This window comes from Takifugu rubripes, chromosome 6 (assembly GCF_901000725.2).
Source record: "Takifugu rubripes chromosome 6, fTakRub1.2, whole genome shotgun sequence".
In the NCBI taxonomy this organism is placed as follows: Eukaryota; Metazoa; Chordata; class Actinopteri; order Tetraodontiformes; family Tetraodontidae; genus Takifugu; species Takifugu rubripes.
Genome location: NC_042290.1, coordinates 2711517 through 2732367, shown reverse-complemented (window position 1 = coordinate 2732367; position 20851 = coordinate 2711517). Strand labels below are relative to the sequence as shown.

Here is a 20851-nt window from a genome sequence, read left to right as displayed (position 1 = left end):
CTTTTCTGGCCATGAAGCCTGATAACCAGGAAGGGAGCAATTAACAGCCTGTTTATGAGACCTTAAAAGGCCCGCAGCCTAACTCTCCTCAACCTTCTGGGACTTTTTTATCCTGGTGCTCCAAACCTACAAGATGACTGGCAACATTCCATTGTACCCATGTTTGAAAGCATTGGATTTGTCTTAAACAATGACATGTGATATGATCCATTTAAAACCCACATTTCATCCCATTAATTTGTTTTTAATGTCCAGTGGGAACTATGACAGCAGATTTTCCAACTGATAAGAACCACTGATGGTCCATCATTATAACATTATAATTATTATAACATCTAACTTTGCAAAAAAGGTTTGCTGGATATGTTTCCTGTGCAGGTTCACTCATTTACAGAGGAATACACTTTAAAGATTCACAGAGATAAATGTATTTAGTTTCAGGCTTTATTATGTGTGTTGTGACATTTTATGACTGTCGAGCTGAAGGAGCAAAGGAAAAAAATCAAGAAAATCATGGGAATAAATGCAATAGTAGTAAATTTATTGAAAAACATACAACCAATTAGACGAATGGTGATCGAGAAATATGTAACAGAACAGAATGGAAGTGCATTTTTCGAACTTTTTTCCATTTATACCTTTCATCAAGCGCACTGCTTCACTAACAAACATTTAAAAAAGAGGCATTGTCTTCCATGAGCAGGTTCTGGAACACAAGTAAAGACAACCTAGCTACAATCACTACAATTAGAAAATGGGACTTAAAATATAACATAAAAAAACTTAAAATGTTCTCTTATTTTACAAACTATGTTCACTTCAGTAATAAAAATGAAAACAAAAGTAAAAACCTTTGTCAGCACCATTTTCTTGTTTGTGTTTAAGCCGTTTCAATTAACTGGCAAAATATCTGACAGAAGCTGCAGATCATCCAATTTATGCAAACTACAAAACACCTCAATTCCAAAACAAAATGGTTCATCTTTGCGTTACAGATCTGCACTGGCCAAAAAGGCTCCTGTAGCGCTGCTGTCTTTACATTGTTTCATTGGATACATTATAAACTAGCAGATCTCGGGCGATTGTTTATATACCGTAACAAGGAAGAAGTGACAAAAAGTGGCAACGTGGTTTTAAAATTCTGTTATTTTTGGAATGGTTGATGTGACCCCAGTGGCCAAACAAGAGAAGTACAGACGTGCTGCTGTTGTCTTTGCAAAAGACAACATAGCCTCAACATATTTATGATTCTTCAATAGAAGCCTTTTAATAATATGAACTGACAATTTTCAAACAACATAATGCACCTTTTACCTTCCTTTTACGTGTAAATGTGAAGACAGATCTATTGTCTCTCTGATGTGGCGGCAGTTGCCGCCCCCTGGTGTTCATGTTGAAAACGGCAAGTTCTTTTGGGGTTTGTGCGTTTGCTTCATTTCTTGAATGTTTTTAATGAGCAGAGATAGTACGAGATGACTAATAAAAGTTCAGGCAGGATAAAAACAGGTGTTGCGTGTCCCTTAGTCATTAACATGTAGTGAAAGTAAACATGAGGAGAGTTTTAGGGAGGACTGGAGGGGCTGTTGGAGGAGCTGGTGTCAGGAGACGCACTGGGCTGCTGCTGATCCTCTGGGGTGCTGTCTGCCTGCAGCGTCGCCATAGCTGCTGATGAGTATCTACATTTAGAAGAGCCGCATTCACAGTTGAACACCTTGCTTTTGACTTCCCAGAAGTGGCTGCCATAGTCGAACCTGAGAAATCAACAGAAGAATTGGTTATGGAAACTATTTAATGGTAAATCGAATTTCTAATCGCATATTGTAGAAACCAATAAACCAACTAAACTTTTGTATTTAACTTGTATGTTAAACAGAAAAACTATGACAACCCAAGAGTGAATTATTATAATTATATAACATAAATACCCAAGCTCTTCTCCAGCCTTGATGTTTTCACTAGCAAAAAAGGCGATGTGTGGAAATCGAAGGTCCTGGTGCGTTGTGAACACTCGGCAGGCAAACAAGTTGGGCTCACACATGTGATTAAGGAAGCGACTGATGTTTCCATAGAAACGGGCATCAATGCAGTAGAGATCTTGAGGCTGTGAGGGAGGATAAATGCAAGACGATTTAGAAAATATGCTACGAGTGAAAAGTCAAGAGCAGAAATGTGCGAGATCAAATCTCAAAAGTGAGTGGTTTTCATCTTTTTCAGCAGTTTTTCCCTCTCAACATGTGGATTACCTTGTCATCCAGGCTGAAGAGGTACGCATCATTCTGCCTCATCTCTGCTTCCGCTTCAGAGATTATTTCACCTACGTACCTGTTTGAAGTAGGATTAATTGTCAGAAGCTGATGAGCTTAATGCTGATGGAATTAACAGGTTTAATTCAAACATACTGCACTTGTAAGATAGTCCGCTGGAATTTATTCCAATAGAGAAATTACTCCAAAAAGAGCAGAATGATTCATTAGATTTTGGCAAGAATGAAAAACTCATTACTAAAAAAATTGTATTTCCCTCGTAAATACATGATGTTTAATTCCTTAACGCCTATATTTCTTATTGTTGAATGCAGCTTGAGCCTTCTCGCCTGTTTCACCACCAAAATTTGCTTTGAATACTTGTAAATCTGCTGAATAAAGCTTCAACTTTGGAAATAATACAAACCAATTCCAGACATAAAGAGCTGAGTGTGCATCATTAGGATTGTTTTAACTATTTCAACTCCAATGAACAGTATCGGAGAAATTTTACCTTGAAAAGTACTCAGAAATTAAAAGTTTCATATGACTAATCTGGACATTTTTTTAAATGATGTATTAATTTCCACACAGAAAGATAAGAGACCCGATTAAAGACATTTTATCTGATAAAAATACTATAGAAGAAGAAAGTGGAACTTACTCGCACACAAAAGTTCCCTGTGGTATGTCTTGATGTGCGCGGACACCCCAGCCCTTCTTACTGGTCCTGAAGAGCTGAAGCTTTGTCCTGAAAACACACAAACAGGATGAGATACACGAGATTGGTAAACACAGGCTCCATTATATAAAAATGAACAGCAGAGTTGAGTAACGTTGGATATCGTTACTCCAAACACATGCTCATCTGTTCCAGAATTCAAACTAAATGACAGTAAAGGCACCTGAGTCCATTTTGCACCACTCTGTTCTTACAGGTCCTCCAACAAGAGCACGCATGGTTACACTCAAATATGAGAGGTGGCTCCTCGCGGCAGAATTCAGGGAGCAGTCGACCAGTCTAAACAGGAGAAAAATAATATTAAGTATATCCCTGTGCTTCTGGTCAGCTGCGTCAGTGTGCTGTATAGTTCTGGATCCAGTTAAATGAAGGCTGACGTGCTAATAAAGACCTTCCCTCTCACCTTGTCATACCAGCAGCGCAGGCTGAGTTGTCCACACATACAGATACTTGTTGAACAGTTCTCCTTACACACACAGTACTGCAGGCCATGAGCAGCAACACAAGGTTAGACCCAGTATTTCATAATGTCAATATATCTGTTAAAACAGGGGGGGACCGACCTGCATGTGAGTAATGTTCCTGTCGATGTTCATGGGGGACGTGACGCAGTTCTCAGGGATGTATTTGTAACCCTCGGGATAAGGTTCACTGTCCACAGAGTTAACGCAGGGGATGGGGACTCTTTCGTGACCCAGGGCTATGTCACTGTGAGCATGGGAGATGACAGAGACTGTCAGAGATCTCAAAATGAAGATCGAGGTGACGTCATGGAAATAAAAGGTGCAGTTCTTTCTGCAACGATGACTCTCATGTTCAACCTGTGGAGGACTTTTTCCTCTGCTTTGTCCATGCTGCTGTTGCTGCCCCGCTCCTTCCTGCTGGCCTGCAGCACTGCCCAGGCCTTTGAATTGTGGCCGCAGCAGTCTGGGGGAGTCTCTCCCTCGCGGTTCCTCAGAAACACATTAGCTCCTTGACTTAGGAAAAGCCTGTGGAAACGTGGTTGTTTTCATTTTGGATAAGTTATTTGGCTTTTTATTTCTCTTAAGGGCACAAAGCCCTTAAAATGTACATGATTCTTTACTTTTTAAAGGCATTGACTCACGTGACACATTCTAGACGATTCTCCCGAGCAGCAATGTGCAGAGGAGAGTCTCCGTGGATGTTAACTGCGTGCATGTCACAGTTGGCATCCAGGAGGAGCACAGCAATGTCCACACAGCCTGAGAATGCTGCCCAGTGAAGGCAGATGTTCTCCTCCTGGTGCCAAAGATTAGAACAATATATTACTGTGGAAAATCTGTCAAACACAGTCTGAACAGGCTTTGTGGCGGACCTTGTCCCTGATGCTGATGTCAGCTCCTTTGGACAGAAGCAGCTTCACCTGGTCCACATGTTTGTATTCTGTTGCCCAGATCATGGGGGTCCAGCCTCCATCATCCTGATTCACAATCACATAAATGGCACCGTTAACTGTGCAAAATAATTACCGTAGCTCAATATAGTCTAAATACGATCAAAACTTTGCCAAGACTGTTGTTAATGGGAAGCTTTGTCAATGTATTCCACAGGAAGGAACACTAAATATGAAGCGTAAGCAGAAGTTTAAGTTGCATTTTGGAGAATAACTGCACACAACTGAGTAAAACTTAAAGCCCCACATTACGTTCTCTTCATCCCTCAAATCAGTGATGGGCCAAACCCCTGAAATGTGAAACGACTGTACTGACCTGGCAGTTGATGTTGATCAGTCCTGTGAGGAGGAGGTGCTCAACGATTGCGTAATGGCCAGACTTTGCCGCTAGGTGGAGACACGTGAACCCCTCAACATCCTGAGAACGGAACAAAATGTGGGCATAACGACATTATTCTCAACACGCAGTTAAAAACTTCGAGTTTACTGAGTTCAGCTAATTTCATATATAAAAATAAATAAATAAATAAACAAAGGGACAAGTAAATTCCAGTGGCATTTCCTCAGGTTTACCTTTTGTGTGGCATTGGCTCCCGCTCTTAGCAGGTACAACACAGTCGCCATGTGGTTGTTCTCACAGGCCTCCATCAGTGGTGTCCTATGATCATCATCACATATGTCCAAGTTTGCACCAGCCTAATAAAGAGAATGTAAAAGAATATTTAAATATAAAAATAAAAATCCCATGAAAAGTCCCAGTAAGATATGGACAGTATAAATGCTTTCTTTCAATAAGGTTAAGCAAAAAAAAAAAACAACAAAACAAAATCAATGACAAGTACTCTCACTTGTACAAGCATGTGACAGATGTCGCTGTGTCCTCCTTCAGCTGCAGCATGGAGCGGTGTGCGTTTGTTTTGAGATTCCATTTTAAAGTTTGGGTCTATACCATCGACTGGATTGTAAAGAGAATGAAGATATTTCACCATGAAATAAAACCGTGTCAGGAACCAGACGATGGAATTAGAAGCTCTAAAGTGATAAGAGTGACGAGACATAAATGTGCGATTATACCCAACATGAGGAAGACTTTTTTGAGTTCCCCCTGTTTGGCCGAGTGGTAAAGCTGCTTTGGATGAAACCTCAGTTTCTTCGGCCTGATGAAAGCGCACAAGGATTAAAAATGAGCCACTATTATCCTTACAAATTCTGAACATGGCTTCCAGAATTTACTTTTCAGTGTCCAAAGCAACCAGGATGCTCTCCAGAGTCTCCCGTGGTGGGCCTGCAGGGACTGGAGCTTGCTCTGTGGTTCCCGATCTGGGCGGCACTAATGTGAAGCTGGACGACCCAGGAAGAGGAGAGATGTGGAGTCGATCAGGCAGGAAGTGTTCTGCTTTGCTGCCGACTTCAGTGTCCACCGCCAACTGCGATAAGCTGAGAACAAATGTAGACAGAGATTTACAGATCATGAAACTCTGTGGATGAAGACTTCCAGAATGTAGGACTTGATTCATGATTACACCAACGACCGACCACGTTAGATGGCTTACATGTCAGTAGTGGTGTCTGCACGGCCCTCAGGAACCGCAGCTGTGGCGCCTCCGTGGACAACCACAGGTGGGACCGTGGAGGTGGTATCAGCTTTAGCGATGGTGACCTCCTTCGCCTTGCTGGCCTCCTCGCCACAGTGAGGACAAAAGCTCTGCCCTTTCAGCACCGAGGCACAAGCGCGATGGAACCGATGGGAAATGCTGATGTCTGGTTGACACTCCATGAAGGTTCCCTGTCCAGAAAAACAAAAGAAGAGTTGTTAAAATGACTGCCCGCAACATTTACCTGCTCGAGAAAAACTGACACTCACTGAAGATCTAAAGAAAATTATAGGAAAGCTTCGCGCCTCACATTCTCTTAGTGGCAGCTCCCTTTCGGAGATAAAATTATTGTCTTCTGTGTTTAATTAGCGGTCCCGACACAAATTCTCCATGATACTGGTGAAAATGTGATTCCATTTTAAAACCCATCCGTTAGCGCCATCTGCTGGACGTAACTTGACAGCAGCAACTATTTTCACAGTAGCCCTGTGCTCCCCGTCATAACACCGTCCTCCTAATGTATTTATTAGAAAGTTTTACTCTTGTGTACACATGATCAATGCGAGTCTGACCCTTGAAAGGTCAGGTGTGTACTTACAGCCCTGCAGAAAAAGCCACAGCCGGGGCAGCACTGGTGCTTCACCATGCCATTGCGGTGGTCTTCGCACAAGACCAGCAGCTGAACAGAATTGGATGGACGCATCATTTCATGCTTCAATATGGCGCCTTGGCAGCGAATCAGCTGTCCATCAATGCTCTCTGTGGCCATGCACTTCCTGTCTGCCAGGGTGAGGATCTCTCGGCTCTTTGGCGTTTCCATGCGACAGCTGCACAGGGGAAGTTCCTGAGCCTCCTCGATAGATGAGTCCAAAGATTCTAAAAAAGGAAGTGCAGGTGCTTGGAACATGTATGCCAAGATCAATTTAATTCACTTAATTAGCAGTTTTTTTGACATCAGTGACTAGCTGGAACGTGTAGATAAGAGAAATAATACCCATAATAACCATCTAAGGTCTCAGAACTTCTGTGGAAACCTCATTAGGGGGGAAATAGTGAGCATGGGGCATGTTCTCAAGTCAATCTCACCTTTGATTTGTGAGGGCTCCGACAGCTCTTTGCTCTTACTGAGGTTAACTGGCTCAGCTGAGGAAATGTGTGTGTATTCGCCGCTCTCGTCTATCTGTGCACCAACTGGAGGCTGCGACTGATCCATTGCCTCTGAATCTGAGCACAAAAATCAACAATAGTCTTAAAATCCAGACCCCAACCCTAAAATCAGCCATTACTCCATTATTATTCCGCTATTTCTATTTTTTAGATTCTGGAAATAAAGGTCATGGAAAAATTCTTTGATCTTAAACAACATCAATCTTTCAAGAGGAGTTGAGGTTGAAAACCATGAGAGATTCTGTGTGATGGAGCTCAGGTGAGCAGCTGTAGTCTCAGCACAGGGATTAATAATGTGAAAATCACCTTTGGCCTTTATCCTTTTCTTTCTTTTCCTTGGCCTGAGCCAAGCACTGTCTGCTTTTGTTTTCTTCTTTAATTTCTTCTTCAAACTCGACTCTGAGCTCTAAAGCGGAGAGAATTGTTCTCAGATATGGTGATAAGCAGGAAAAAAAGGTAGCTGCTGAATGTCAACGCCATTGGCTTGAATAACAATATTGCTTCCTACCAAATCAGACTCCGTGCCCTCCTCCTCTGCCTCCCCGTCTCCAGACTGTTCCGACTCCTGCTCTTCTCCCTCCTTCACCACAAACAGAAACAGAGAATAATTCTCTCACTCTGAGTGAGTTTTATGGTGGAAAAGACCCATTTTCAAAAAATGGGTTGCATGTAGAAAAGGGTTCTCTGTTCTAACCTGAGAAATAGGTTCAGATGTTTCCTCTACAGCACTAACGGGTTCTTCCGTTTCCTCAGAATCTACCTCCTCAGACTCTTCCTCGTCTGATGCATTTTCAATCTTCTCCCCATTTATGTTCACCACCGCTTCACTCTGCACAATAAAAGCGTAAAGTTTACATTGTTCTTGTTTCCGGCTTCACTGAAAGGTTCTTATATGGCTCCAGATATTTGTCATGAATCATTCAATTATATGACTATCCCATTATTTGCTATTGGCTGCACATTCTAATCCTGAAACATATTGATCTATGGTAATAGCTTTTCTAGTAACCGGTAATAGATGGAAAGACTATCGTCAGCTGTAAGATTTCTCACAAAAACTAAAAATAATCATCCCAATCATCATCATTACTCATCACTTGGTACTGGCAATAATGCCTGTTCTTAGTGTTAATAGTTCTAATGCAATTTAATGCTATTTTCCAATAGCATTAAAGAGCTTTTACACCTCAGAATCACCTTTTATTTTGCAACAAAATGACCCTAAATTCAAGATTTACTTGAATGCTAAAATGTAAGGGCTTATTATGCGTGAGATTTAATTTTTAAATAAATGTGAGAAGCAGACCTGTGGACTCGTGGCAGTCTGTTGTAGTTCTTTAAATATTTCCAGCACAGACTTCTGTCTAAGCACTTTGGTTTTCTTTTTCGGAACTAGACTGTATGTTCCCATTCTCCTTTTCTTCTTACGCATTGACAACCCTCCTGAGATAGAGCCTGCAGCACAAGAGAAAAAATAAGGTATATTTAAAAGGAACCCCCCCCCAAATTTTACGCAACACTGATCAAATAATAATGGGACATTTTTCTGAGGTTGTTTATGGGATCAGTCCACCTAGATGAGGTTTAGCTGAGGCTGGAGGAGAAGCATCGGCTGAAGGAGCCCCTGGTAAGGCTGAGGAAGCCTTTTGTGCTGAAGCTGCCGTATCTGGTAAACTTTGAGGTAAATGGTTCTGATGAGAGGACTGCAGCGAGGATGTCTGTGTGTCTGGGGTGACATTCGTCTTCATTTTGGCACTCTTTGCTTCTCGCAACTCCTTGTTAAGCAGCTGTAGGTGAGAAAAAAATATGCATTCATTGGTACTTTGTTACGCAGGTCTGGGTTACAAAGGAAACATTTATTTGATTTTTTTTATAATATAGTCATCCTTAAATCAAATTTTAGATGTGATACTCTTCATTAAGTGCCAGTTTAACATAGTGGAAAGGGAAACAGTTGGTTTAATGTAAGTCGGAGTAGTAGTGAACCCTGATTAATGTGTAATTTGCTTGTTTCTAATTTAGAGGACAGATCAACATATATTATACACAACACAAGATTAAACAAATCAGCAAATCTGTGACTGGACAAAGATCAGAGACGGCCCTCAAGATCCAATAAGGCAGTAAAAGTATTTGAGAGAATTTGTGGAGGGGTCTGACCTTAATCATGACTTTCTTTAGCATATGCCAAATTAGTCAAGTACAGCTTGAAGGCAGAAAAAAGAGGGAGGAAAATCATGAGCCTGCAGTCCAAAGTCTGTGAGTGCTCCCAACAGATCACAACCAGAAAGGAAGTGACCAAAAGGCATGAGAACTGAGGCTAAGCTGCCAGAATCAGAAGCAAAATGGAGGAGTGACGGGTGAAAGCCTTTAAATGGGGGGCCAGTCCTGTCACAAGAAAGAGTAGGAAACTATCGGCATGGAGCTCGAGAAAATGGGAAGCATCCTTGACATCAGCACAGAAGGAACCGCTGGTCTTTCCCAAGACAGAAAGATTAAGGTCTTAGAGATAGTACAATGCCTGGACACACTACGATAATTAAAATAGGTAAGGACATTGAAACACAAAGCAAGGACTTCAGAAGTCCACAAATTCCCTTGATTCAAGGAGTTATAGGAGCCCCTTAGCAACAATAAGTTCAATTACATGATTGCAAGTCAGATTCCTGTTAGTCCGAGTACATGAAATGCAGGTGGATGCATTAGCTCAACTAAAACAGGCCATTGAAGTCCAAAGGCACCCGAAATAACACCCCACATAGCTTGGTTGCACGTCGATTTACGAGTGCATGCGGATGCCAATCTGGTCTGTGCGATCTGCACAATATTTGATTTCTATTTTGCTGACCTGGTAGCAGAAGCATCCCAGGGAGCAGCCTGCTGTGCATGGTAGCAACCAGTAGGAACCTCAGCGACCATGGCTAATTCTTTTTGGAGCGACAGAGACTTCTGGTGCTGGTTACCAACATTACACGTCACTAAACATCACTGCTGTTGATTTAGCTGTGGGTGCTAATTCACGGGCTAACTTCTTTATGGATCATTGTGGTGTGACATAAAAGGTCAACCGGTGAGGCCCAAGAACAACAAAGTAAAACTTTGCAAATTCAGCTGGGGAGGCGGCTTAACTCCATCCATATTCTGACTACTACAAAGCTGCATTGCATAAATTAGTCCATTGCATAAATTATTCAAGCAGGAAGTTTACGTTGCAAGTTACTGCCTCAATCCTACCATACCTAGCCAGTTGAAGTGCATGTGAGCACCTTAGTCCGACTGATATCGTCGATATCCCTGTCCACGCACGTAATACAGGAAAGCACATATTGCAAACAGAAATCAATTTGCTCCAGCATGTATATATGCTACACAGTGCATGTGCCCATGCACCACAACCGCCGCCCCGGCATACGACCCCAGAACAAAAACAACCAAGAATACTGCGTTCCGGTGCGCCTCTCAAAATACACAGGACCAGTGGGGTGTAGCGTGGATCTTATATGCACTATAAGTAAAGCATATATTACATATGAGATGAGAAAACATATATATACAACTTTCTGTTATTGGAAATGTGGTTCTGCTGCCTGGCCCATATTAACCAAACAACGAAGAGACACATATCGCCACCAAGTGTTAAAGAGGAGGACTAAAGTTGCACCTAAACTAGGCCAGGGAACCCAATCTGATGAGATGCCAAAGTCCAGTTTCCAGCAGAGATCGTTTAAGCTGCTTATATAAACCGACTGAAAAGTGCTGGAGACAATTGTAGTGCTTCTAAAAGTAGTAGCTCACAACCAGATGGACACAAGGCATCCCACATGGAGACAGATGTTGGATTTAAAAGGGATACTTGAGACCGGCATCAGCATAAAGTCTCAACAGAATTCCTTGAGAACAGTCTGAAAGCCAATCAAGGACGAGAGAACAGTGAGGTCAAACTTTAAACTTTGTTTGAGCTCAACCGAGTCACTCCCAATTAGGATGTCCTCAAGCATTCCCAGCATGAATGGCCAGTTCGCTGGTGAAAGATTCCATATTGATAGAGCTAAAACTTCCTGTATTAGAGGAGCCCATTAAAAGCCACAACACTTAACTAAAAGACAAGGAACGGGTGCATTAACCAAGGCTGGACACAATCAGAGGTTTTAGGAAGGATTACCTCTGCTCTCTCAGGAAAATCAAGCTTTGGTGTTCCTCATTTGGCCCCAGTTCATGTGGCTATTGAACGTATAAAGTCCTCTTTACTTGAACTAGTCAGTCTAGTCAACGCACAAGTGCAGAAATGCACTATGTGAGTAGAGCAGCATAAAGTGCTGAAGCAAGGCTCATGACACAGTTATAGAGGCCACTGCTCTACCCTTGCCACCAAAATAGCCACCAGCCATGAGTTAATAGACCTATTTAATGGCCTTTTGACTTATTGGGGCTTATCAGAAAGCAAAAGGGGACCTGATAAGATGACCAACAACAGCAACCTGGCAGAAGGACACCAGAACAGAATGCACTGCCAAGACTTTAGACCTGGGAAAATTGTTGTTTGAAGAATTTCCTCTCATTTAGACGGATATTGGGTAAACTGATATTCTGAATGGAAGCATTTAGCCACTATTACCTGGATGGTAGGTAATTCAAATTAACTAGCATACATGACAATGCAGCAAAAGTCTGAGACTCATGATATGCACTGACTGCACATGAAGCTACATACAGTTACAAGAAAAAGTATGTTAAGCCTTTGGAATAAAAATGTTCTGATTTTCATCTAAGACCCAATAATAAACCAACAGTCTTTTTAAACTAATGCACCACATACTTATACGTTTCAATTGAGCACAACGTGTCAACAATGATAGTGCAGGATGGGAAAATGTATGTGAACCTTTGGATTTAATGACTGTTTGGTTGCCCTCTATTGGCAGCAATCAGCTCAACCAAACATCTTTTCTAGTGTTGGATCAGACTTGCCCCATGGTCAGGCAGAATTTTGGAATTTCCCTTTAAGTTAACTGATTCCCTTCAGCAACATTCTTGTGATGTGTGGTGTAAACCGCCCAAGGAAGGGGGGGGGACTGAGTTATTCCAGGAGGCAAACTGTCATCCATTGAAGCCATTTTGACGTTTATTTACTTATGTGCTTTGGATCGTTGCTGTGTGGCACTACCCATGCCCGTTGGTGGACAGATGGTCTCCTTGTCTTGATGAACTTGCCCCCGGGGCACCAAAGCTGCCCCAGATGATGATGCCACCATACGTCACAGTCAGGACGAGGTTTTAATATTGGTGCGCTGTGTAAATTTCTGTGGGTTTTTCCCCCACCACGAAGGCATCCTAAGTTCCTTCCAAACAACTAAATTTGGGTTTCATCTGCTAGCTTCAAACCTGAAGGAATGGTCAGACCACAGTGGCTTCCTCCAATTAGTTGCATTCTCGTTTCATGGTTTACTTTACTAATTTGTCAACAGAGATGTTTGTAAATAAGTCTGTAAGGCTTTAGCTGATGCTCTGGGATTCTTCTCTACCTTTTTGAGTGCTTTCTGCTGTACTCTAGGAGTCATCTTTACAGAATCACCATGCTTAGGGAGAGTAGCAACAGTGTGGATACTTTCTCCGTTTAAAGACTCTCTTTCCAGCTTTGTGGAGGTCAATTATTTCACTTTGTAGGTCTTCTGAAAGCTGTTTTGTGTAAGGCAAATAGGCTTTGAATCCAGGTTCACATACTTTTTCCAACATCCACTGTGGATGTCATGCTATGTCAATAAAAACATTTAATTGTTTGTATAATAGTAGTTTAAGTAGACAGGGTTTGTCTATTTTGGTGATCTTCAAGGTCAGATCACATTGTTTGACCAATTTAGGTAATTCCAAAGGGTTTACATATTTTTTTTTGCAAATGTTGGGATTCTTGATCCTCCTCTACCAGAGGGACTTTTATCGTTTACCCGGAAAAAAAACATAGTATTAAAAATAGGCTTCTGGCCAACAGTCTACAGCACCTTCTACCACTTCTTGCTCTAGGTGATTAGTTGCAGCAAGTAGATTAGTTGGCATATATGAATTGTATTTCAATTTTATTTAAAAACATGATCGAAATTTGATCAAATGTTTCATAAAATTGGAATTGGATTTTTAATGTACTGTAGGTCCTGACACTTTGATGGAAACAAAACCCAGTAAGAGCTGCTCAAGAAGCAGATTATGAGACGTACGGGCTACTTCTGTGATGTATTAAATGACTGGATTTTAACCACGCTGCGGACATAGACAGCAATAATCAGGATAAGAGAATACTATGGAATTGCCCACAATGCCCCACACTGATGTATCACCTTTTGTGCTGGGCTCACAGCAGGTCTGGACATGGTCTTTCGTGCTCTGTGTACTGTTATTGTTGCTCGAGTCGTTGCAGGGGACAATGATGTGCAGTTATTAGTGTCTGGTGCCCCTTGTCCCGACGAATTCCCCGTGCCATGGTCAGTCTGTCGTGCGCCTGAACTCTGTGCACACCCAGAGATGTGATTGGCCATATGTCCCCCTGCTGCTGAGCCCGAGGGCGACCAGTTAGTCCTGTGGGGTGTAACTCCCATAACAGTTGTTGCTGTGGAGTCGCCTTCCTGGGGCAGCTTTGTAAGAATCAATCCATTGCTTCCAGTAACTGAACCGTGCGGTGGCTCTGTGTCTACTGCGCCATTCTCGTTCACCAGTAGCAAAGTCTTGTTTGTTTCAGAGCTATCGTTTGGGATCTCATGTCCGATGTCATCACATTCTGTTCCGTTCAGCAGTGCCTCTGCAGGAGGGGATGACACATGCCTTGCTTCTTTGTCTCCTATGAAGGAAAAAGCACATTTAATTTAAAGACAATCACTGGTGCCATGTGCATTCATTTAAGATGGTGATACCTGGCTTCTCCTGTTCTGGATCAAGATTGTGTGTGGAGGCACCCATATCCACGCTGCCCTTTGCTAGACCAGCAGGCTAGTGGGAGGGAAAAAAAGTGTATTTGCAAGTCAGAAAAAAAAACATACTTGAACTTTTTTAAATGATAAAAGTATGTCGAGATATTGAAAATATTTTTAAAAACGCTCAGCTTTTTGGCAATTGTTGTAAACTAACACGGTGGTGGGTAACATGCAAGTCAAAATATAAAGCCAATATTCCTTACAGACCGAGGTGACAGTTGGTCGATTAAAAAATAATCCTGCTTCCAACTGTGTGAAAAGGTTGAAAATGGCAGCAGCTGTTTCAGTTTGCATCTGACAAATCAACATTCCAAAAAATACTCAAGCCAAAAGAAAGAGGGCAAATACATACAGTTTCATTGTCTCTATTCCCCTTTTCGGTTCTTTAGCCAACAATTAGAGAACTAGATTAGCTGGGGGAGCTTCAAAAAGAGCTCCACCGCCCGCTGTCTGCCTCTACACAGACGGGAGAGCTTCAACAGCCAACACTCCTGGGCAGCGCTCCCCCTCAGAAAATAACCCAAAGCTGATGATCAGAACAGTCTTCATACGGTTCTTTAATGATCAAACATCTAAGATACGTTGCTACTTCGTTTTGCCTCTGAAGTGCAGCCGAATAGTCCTAGTGAAGCCTCGTGCTGTGATCTCTTCAACTTCACATGACTCCTGAATAAAGACTGCCAAGAACAGGACTTCTAAACTAATGAGCAGCAAAAAGGCCGGCTTCCAACAGGAGTGGTTATGAACAATCACATCTATACATCCTCTAATTTTAAGATGCATGCTACAACCTGTGTGCAAACAGAACCAAACCTTAGGGACGCTTTGGTAAAACTGATCACTGCTAGTGCCTCAACCTTGTCAAACAACAAGTGGGCCGAGAAGCAGCCTGACAGCACGATCGCTTGGTACATCCCAAAGAACACCAGGTTTGGAACAGTCCTCTGAATTACACGATCTAAAGGAATTTAGAGAGCATATGATGGTCAAGACAACCAAGAGACTCCTTCCTTCCTTCTTTCTTTTGTTGCTATTAAATAAGGAATATTACAAAACCGGCCTCATTCCTCCCCCTAGTGTTGGAAATTGGAACCTGAAAGCTGGAGACCGAAAGGAGGGGGGAGGGGAGGCAGAGAAGGCAGTCTGCAGATCTCCGCCATTTCGCAACCAGATTATTTACTGGCAGTGTATGGCCATTACAGCTCTTTTCCACTAGATGGGGGAACATGGGGTGTGGGAGACCTGTGAATGGGGATCTGGACAGAGCAGAAGACACTTCTGAAGGAGAGGCTACAATCTGAGTGCTGATCAGGAACCTGGAGAGGTGCCCTAGCGATAGAACAGTAGAGCCCACCACAAATTTGGCTATGGCTATTTTGGTATGCATTCCCAAAGGAACCTTAGGTGAAACTGCAAGTTAGCTCTTCAAAAATATCTTTTCGATCTTTTAAAAGATCGTGTTGAAATATTATAATGCACCAATCATTTTGCACTGACAACACCTTGAGAAACTGGGACGGTCAAAAGAGCTGCACGTTAGTACTACTCTACACCATTAAAATGAAGGTGCCTTTGGAAAACATAGAGGTTAGGATTAGATGCCAAAGAAAACACAAATAAAAGCCTTTATACTACCAGCTACGTCAGGTGACACACCCACTTAGCATAACATGAACAGAACAATGGTATCGACCGTCCCTCAGTGACAAAGATGAATAGGTTAATCATTTTATTATTTTAAGTATTGCTCAAGAAAGGCGTGTGCGAAAAAGACATGTAAAAATATTCTTAAAATAGAAAAACCAATACAAACGCTGCTGGCCTAAAGATGAGACGCGCTAACAACAGCCTGCTATTAGAGACAATTCTTGTCACTTCCTCAAGTGACCTCTTTTCTCAAACCAAGAGTCTCATCTTTACATCTTTACATCAGATAGAATAAAGGAGCATTTTCTAAGAATCTGTACTTTGATTCAATAGGATTAATGATCTATCAAAATCTTTTGAGATGTAGAGTAAATTGATAAATTATAGCTGGTCGAAAGACTCCAAACAGGTGCAGCTGAACATGAGAGTATGCACACTGCAGCCTCTTGTGAGCCTTTGGATTGATAGGCCGCCTCTGTATTCTCCTGTTCCGGTAAATTCCTGAGCGGGCGACAGATCCAGTCACCACAGCCCTCATTATAAATGAACCAAGAGGGGCCCACGCAGGAGGGGTCAAGACAAAATCAGTGGAAAGGAGGCTGGACCGGAGATTTCCAGATCTTCAAGTCAGTAGACTTATCATTATGTATCGAGCCACGTCTGCTTTGCCTCCTATGAGTGCTCCTGACAACGCTGATGTGCAAATCAATGAGGAACCCTTTAGGTCAGCAGGATCCACCACAGCACTTCTAAATGAATATGATGGAGTACTGCTCCCCAAACATTAAACATCAGTCCAGCAGATTTTCTGGAATAAAGGCTGGCCAAGCAGCAATACAACCAGCAGCAGGTGCTTTGAAAATACATCTGGAAAACCTTGAAACAACATCACTCAGCAGGAGGCTTAAATCAGATGATTGCAACTTCAGTATGACAGAACTGAGAAGGAAAAACCATGCATCTCCTGAGATACAGACCTAGCCATTTACCCAAGAGTGGTGAATTAAAAGCTAGCATGTCTATTCCTCTGTTTGTCTCCAGGAAGCTCCATACCTGCTTTCTTCTCATGGCCTCTATTGAGAAGAAGAAGGCGTCAGAGTGGGTGAGGGAGAGTGTGTGAGGGAGAGAAAGAGAGGGAGGATAGAGAGAGAAAGAACGTGTCGAACAGATTGTTCCTCTTTTCCTCTTCTTTCTCTGCATGCACATTCACCTCAGTGGTCATGTGACATAGTGGCTCCCTCTGCCGGTGCTCTTTCCAAAGGTTTTCTACAGAGCATGCTCAGACAGTAAAAACGAAGACCAATCCATTTCAATCCAATGGAACAGATCCATCACCACAAACACACGTGTAGTCTTACTTTGCTTGGCCATTTTCTACCGGATACTTCAGGTGTGTAGCATTACATCCTTCCCTTGATCATTGCTCCCTTTTGCTGTTATACAGTAAAGGTGACCATCATCACAGCCAAGGTGAGCAGCCGCCACGCCATATCTGAGAGAAGGTGACGGTCGAGGGCTTCAATGATAACGCTGCCGCTGCATCCAACCACTGAATATTAACCCCCTTACATAGAGGGTCTTGGAGATGGAAACACAACTGGCCTGTTCCTCCTCAATGCTCTGAGTGCAATTGGAGTTGTAGTTGAGGGACCAATCTGTTCCAGATCACCACTATGCAAGTCACTGCTGTAATCTCTGTACCGACAGATAATTCAAGGGCAGAGAATTTCCCCAGGTTGTGTAGAGTGACCAACAAAAGCAAAATTTAGTGACACTTGTAGCAACTAATTGAAAATGTAAGAATTGAATTCAGAATTGATACCAATTACACCAATACTATGGCTCCAAAACATAATCTGCACATTAAACTTGCTCATGGGGTATCACAGAGCCATCCTGACCACCTGCAGATGGATTCTGGCATATCACTAGCCTAGAATTTGTGTTAAAGACATGGTCGTGCTTCATGTTGTAACTAAAAACAAACTGAAGATTGAATGAGGGCTGAAGCAATTATCCCTACGTATCTGATTCATAAATCTATCAATGCACATTTTAAACCTCAAACTAGTTCAAGCAATATTCACACTGTTCATTGTAAGACAATTAAACACACACTGTAATGTCGAACTGGTACATCTGTGTTACAAAAGAGCAGGAAGCATCACAAAAGCACAGCCACTTGACGAAGAGGGTTGAACACAAGTGAAGTCACCGTTAGCGTGGACCCCAAAAGAATTCTTCAGCTGAAGCCCAGTAACGAGTGTATGCGTACAGTAATGGTGGCAACAATGTTGACATATTCTCATCCTGAAAAATTCAAGACATCCAAAGGGCATAAATTCTCACAGAAGTTAAGAACCTCAATTTTCCAACCCCCCCACCCCCCAGGAAGTAGGCAATACTAACAGACTAGATCTCCTCCTTTAAAATACACATGGGCATTTTATTTTTCCATTTTGATTTTGCAGGGTTTCAGGTTTAAATGTGTGTGCTTTAAAGCATGTTAACAAGGTGCTAAACAAATTAATCAGACCACCACTCACTGACCACCATTTATGTGTCAGTGCTGCTGAATAATGAGATTACTGATTCGTAAAGAAGTTATTATATCAAAACATTACTGTTGTTACAGTGTTTATTTATGTTTATGTTGTTAATGTTTTGTTATAAAGCTGAAAAAATGTAGTTATTTACTTGCAATCCTAGAAAAAAGCTTGTATGGTAGATGGTTATATGCTATTGTTGATTAATTCCTTCTCAGAGAATTTCACTGTGCAAACCAGAGACAATATATTAAAGATTATTTTTCAAAATATACTTGAACAAGGGCTAATAAGTTTATCCAGGTTGATATTTACCCAATAAATGACAATAGCATTTTAGCTTGAAAGATTTCTAAAATTATACATGTTTTCTTTCTTTTATGACGACAGGTGGTCTATTCAAATTACATATTCAGATCACACCCATAAAAATTAATGTATAATTTCCTGAACATTGGATTATTCATAAATTGCGGGGAGGGAGTCTTATAAATTCCCAAATCCCCAACATTTGGTGGGCAGGGCAGTGCTGGGCATATCGATTTCTTTTAAAAAGACACGTTCCTTCGCCTTTAGAAAAGCAATATTTGACACTAAACCCCGGCTGTGCCTCAGACATCTAAAAGCACTATCAGTTCAACCCAGAGACCCATTAGCCTGTAATCTATACATCAATGGAAGCAAGTCTGGTAAGTCAGGAGCACAGTCGACAATGGTCCACAAATAAGACGTGTAACCGTGGACAGCAGTGAACACGGTAGAAGCCAGGATGCATATACAGCTGTGCATTACATGCAACTTTACAACTTATTTAAGTGGATGAACTATTCACAATTCAAGCATACAAAATGCCACCTATTACCCCTTGTAATTGTCATTCTACTCGCTTTTCATGTTGTTGGAATATGCACATTTCCATCACATTCTAATTCAGTCAAATCCCAATTCAAACAGTGCATTGTACTTTTGCAAATAAAGAGCACAATTAACCATTAATTTATGTCAACACTGTGCAAAACCACCTGCAGGAAAAACAGCACAGGCGTCAAAAATGGTTGTGCCATTTTTAAGAGTAACCGGGGTATGTGTTACGAGACACCAGGGCTGACTTCGTTCAGGCTTCGGACAGTCATGATACATGTCAACATTACATATGTAAACTTTACAGAACGACTGGAGAACCCAACGCTTTTAGGGCGACCCCTGTTGAGCTACACTACATACCGTATCTCTAAAAAAGACAAGAACGCACGGCTCACACTCCTAAATGAGGCTGAAACCCCTCTTGTTGGACAGAAAACTTCCAACGAATACCCAATAAATGATTGAACAAAAAGAGCATCAAAAGTCGGTTTAAGTGCGACTGTCAAATGTTTACAGTGGGAGGTTTTGAGTACCAGCTGCCTTCATTTGCCTGCATCACTTACAGTATAGCTAAAAGATCTCAAGAAATAACAAAAGAAACGATAAACCCACTGAGAACAAGCGTTTTGAAACGAATTACTGAGCCACGACTATCTTGATTCAGTCTAGTGAGAGAATTAGTCGCGTAGATTTAAAGAAAGTATGCACTGTCTGCTAGCAGCTAGCTAAACACCAGCGTCCAAATTAGCCACCAGTAAGCCGGTGGCACACAACTCGGCTAAACTGCGTAAAGATGTTGAATGAATCGCAATCATATTTATCATTAGTCTAATTTAATGCGCTAAACTGGAAAGAAGCAGGACAGTGACTTAGGGCTGCACCATGAATAAACAAATTACGGAGCAGAGCCCGCAACCCGCACGAATGAAACATTCATGTTCCGGGGCGCAGCATCTTCCTGCACATTCAATTACCCTCCAGTTCAGCACAAAAGCAAGGCACTGTGGAACAGCAGCGGGGAATTCGCGTCATAAAGACACAGCGACGCCGATAATTCGACCGTTTAACGGGGTGTTTCTGACTGTCGAGGCGAAATAGCTTCGCAACTGGCCGGAAATCAACGTGAAACTAGAACAAGCTCGGCATAGATAGAGCTCTCACACTCACCTCGGGTGCAACCGAAGCCATGGTGCCTGGACGTAAACTCCGCCCACCTACGCTTGCGTCACATTTATTGATTTTTAGGCGGCGTAGAGCCACAGTTGGCAGAGCGAGTCAAAAACATGGAGTTCATCAAAATCACATGGCAGAAATGATCAGATTGTCATTGACAGACGCGTCAATGTAATTTAGAAATACGAAAACACCAAAATATGTGTGTATGTAATGCAAAAAGTACGGAATACAAGTCCCCCATCCTCATTTCTCAAGCTCACGTCTGCTATTCAATGCCATTTTCAGATGTCAGTCAAGTACAGATGGGGAAAAAAATTAAACAAATGCTTCGTATTTTTAAAACTAATATGGCAATACTTTTACTAAATTAATAACTGAGATAGGACCTCTGAAGTGGAGTGTGAGATGAAACGCTGATGGTAACCATGGCTCCCACCAGAGTCAATGCGCTGTTGCAGTAGTCCTTAAAACATTTCATTTTTAAAAGACTGTTTCCAA

The 20851-nt window shown here is 42.0% G+C and overlaps 1 protein-coding gene across 4 annotated transcripts; it reads right to left on the bottom strand.

Annotated features, from left to right (window-relative positions):
• Positions 1 to 520: 520 nt before the first annotated feature.
• On the bottom strand, positions 521 to 20387 carry ehmt1b (euchromatic histone-lysine N-methyltransferase 1b). 4 transcript variants are annotated; one of them, XM_029837695.1, is made up of 27 exons: positions 14473 to 14495; positions 14324 to 14369; positions 14061 to 14136; positions 13491 to 13987; positions 8735 to 8948; positions 8468 to 8616; positions 7856 to 7990; positions 7670 to 7741; positions 7468 to 7567; positions 7081 to 7218; positions 6593 to 6870; positions 5953 to 6185; positions 5633 to 5836; positions 5474 to 5556; positions 5248 to 5354; positions 4973 to 5095; positions 4716 to 4817; positions 4322 to 4426; positions 4091 to 4245; positions 3807 to 3974; positions 3549 to 3693; positions 3389 to 3466; positions 3149 to 3264; positions 2908 to 2994; positions 2244 to 2322; positions 1926 to 2101; positions 521 to 1751 (listed from the first exon to the last, which is right to left on the bottom strand). In XM_029837695.1, the coding sequence occupies exons 1-27, from the start codon at positions 14478 to 14480 to the stop codon at positions 1562 to 1564; spliced, it is 3864 nt and encodes a 1287-aa protein (XP_029693555.1). In that variant the 5' UTR covers positions 14481 to 14495; the 3' UTR covers positions 521 to 1561. The 4 variants fall into 4 exon arrangements, with proteins under 4 accessions (XP_029693555.1, XP_011602759.1, XP_011602760.2 ...); XM_011604457.2 differs by lacking the exons at positions 14324 to 14369; positions 14473 to 14495 and adding an exon at positions 20345 to 20387; XM_011604458.2 differs by lacking the exons at positions 14324 to 14369; positions 14473 to 14495 and adding an exon at positions 16821 to 17356.
• Positions 20388 to 20851: the final 464 nt, after the last annotated feature.

Coding starts and splice junctions, on each gene's coding strand:
- ehmt1b (XM_011604458.2), bottom strand. CDS start 16,973: ATGTGCATGCAGAGAAAGAAGAGGAAAAGAGGAACAATCTGTTCGACA. Junction 5,557..5,632: donor GTTGCTTTGGACACTGAAAA/GTAAATTCTGGA, acceptor CGCTTTCATCAG/GCCGAAGAAACTGAGGTTTC. Junction 3,265..3,388: donor TGCGCTGCTGGTATGACAAG/GTGAGAGGGAAG, acceptor TCTCCTGTTTAG/ACTGGTCGACTGCTCCCTGA.